Source organism: Nestor notabilis, unplaced genomic scaffold (assembly GCF_000696875.1).
Source record: "Nestor notabilis isolate BGI_N333 unplaced genomic scaffold, ASM69687v1 scaffold20851, whole genome shotgun sequence".
NCBI classification, from domain to species: Eukaryota; Metazoa; Chordata; class Aves; order Psittaciformes; family Psittacidae; genus Nestor; species Nestor notabilis.
Window position 1 is genome coordinate 1 of NW_009914481.1, and position 261 is coordinate 261.

General features: G+C 67.8%; 1 protein-coding gene across 1 annotated transcript in view; it reads left to right on the forward strand.

The window, feature by feature from the left end:
- Positions 1-23: 23 nt before the first annotated feature.
- BUD13 (BUD13 homolog (S. cerevisiae)) overlaps positions 24-261 on the forward strand; it is a gene marked incomplete at its 5' end in the record, with an annotated part of 3,427 nt that continues 3,189 nt past the window's right edge. The window contains one exon of the mRNA XM_010023686.1: positions 24-258. Within this exon, the coding sequence (XP_010021988.1) occupies positions 24-258 (235 nt within the window). The remainder of the gene's footprint in view (positions 259-261) is intronic.

The window sequence follows — 261 nt, forward strand, 5'->3', positions numbered from 1 at the left end:
ACGGCTCCCCCGAGCAATCCCCCCCTAGACGGAAGCGCCACGACTCCCCGGACCCGTCCCCTCCCAGGCAAGAGAGGAACAACTCCTGCAGCCTCCTGCCTCCCAGGCAGCAGCGCCACGATTCCCCGGACCTGTCACCACCGAGGAGGAAGCGCCACGATTCCCCCGACCTGTCACCACCGAGGAGGAAGCGCCACGATTCCCCGGACCTGTCACCACCGAGGAGGAAGCGCCACGATTCCCCCGACCTGTCCCCACACA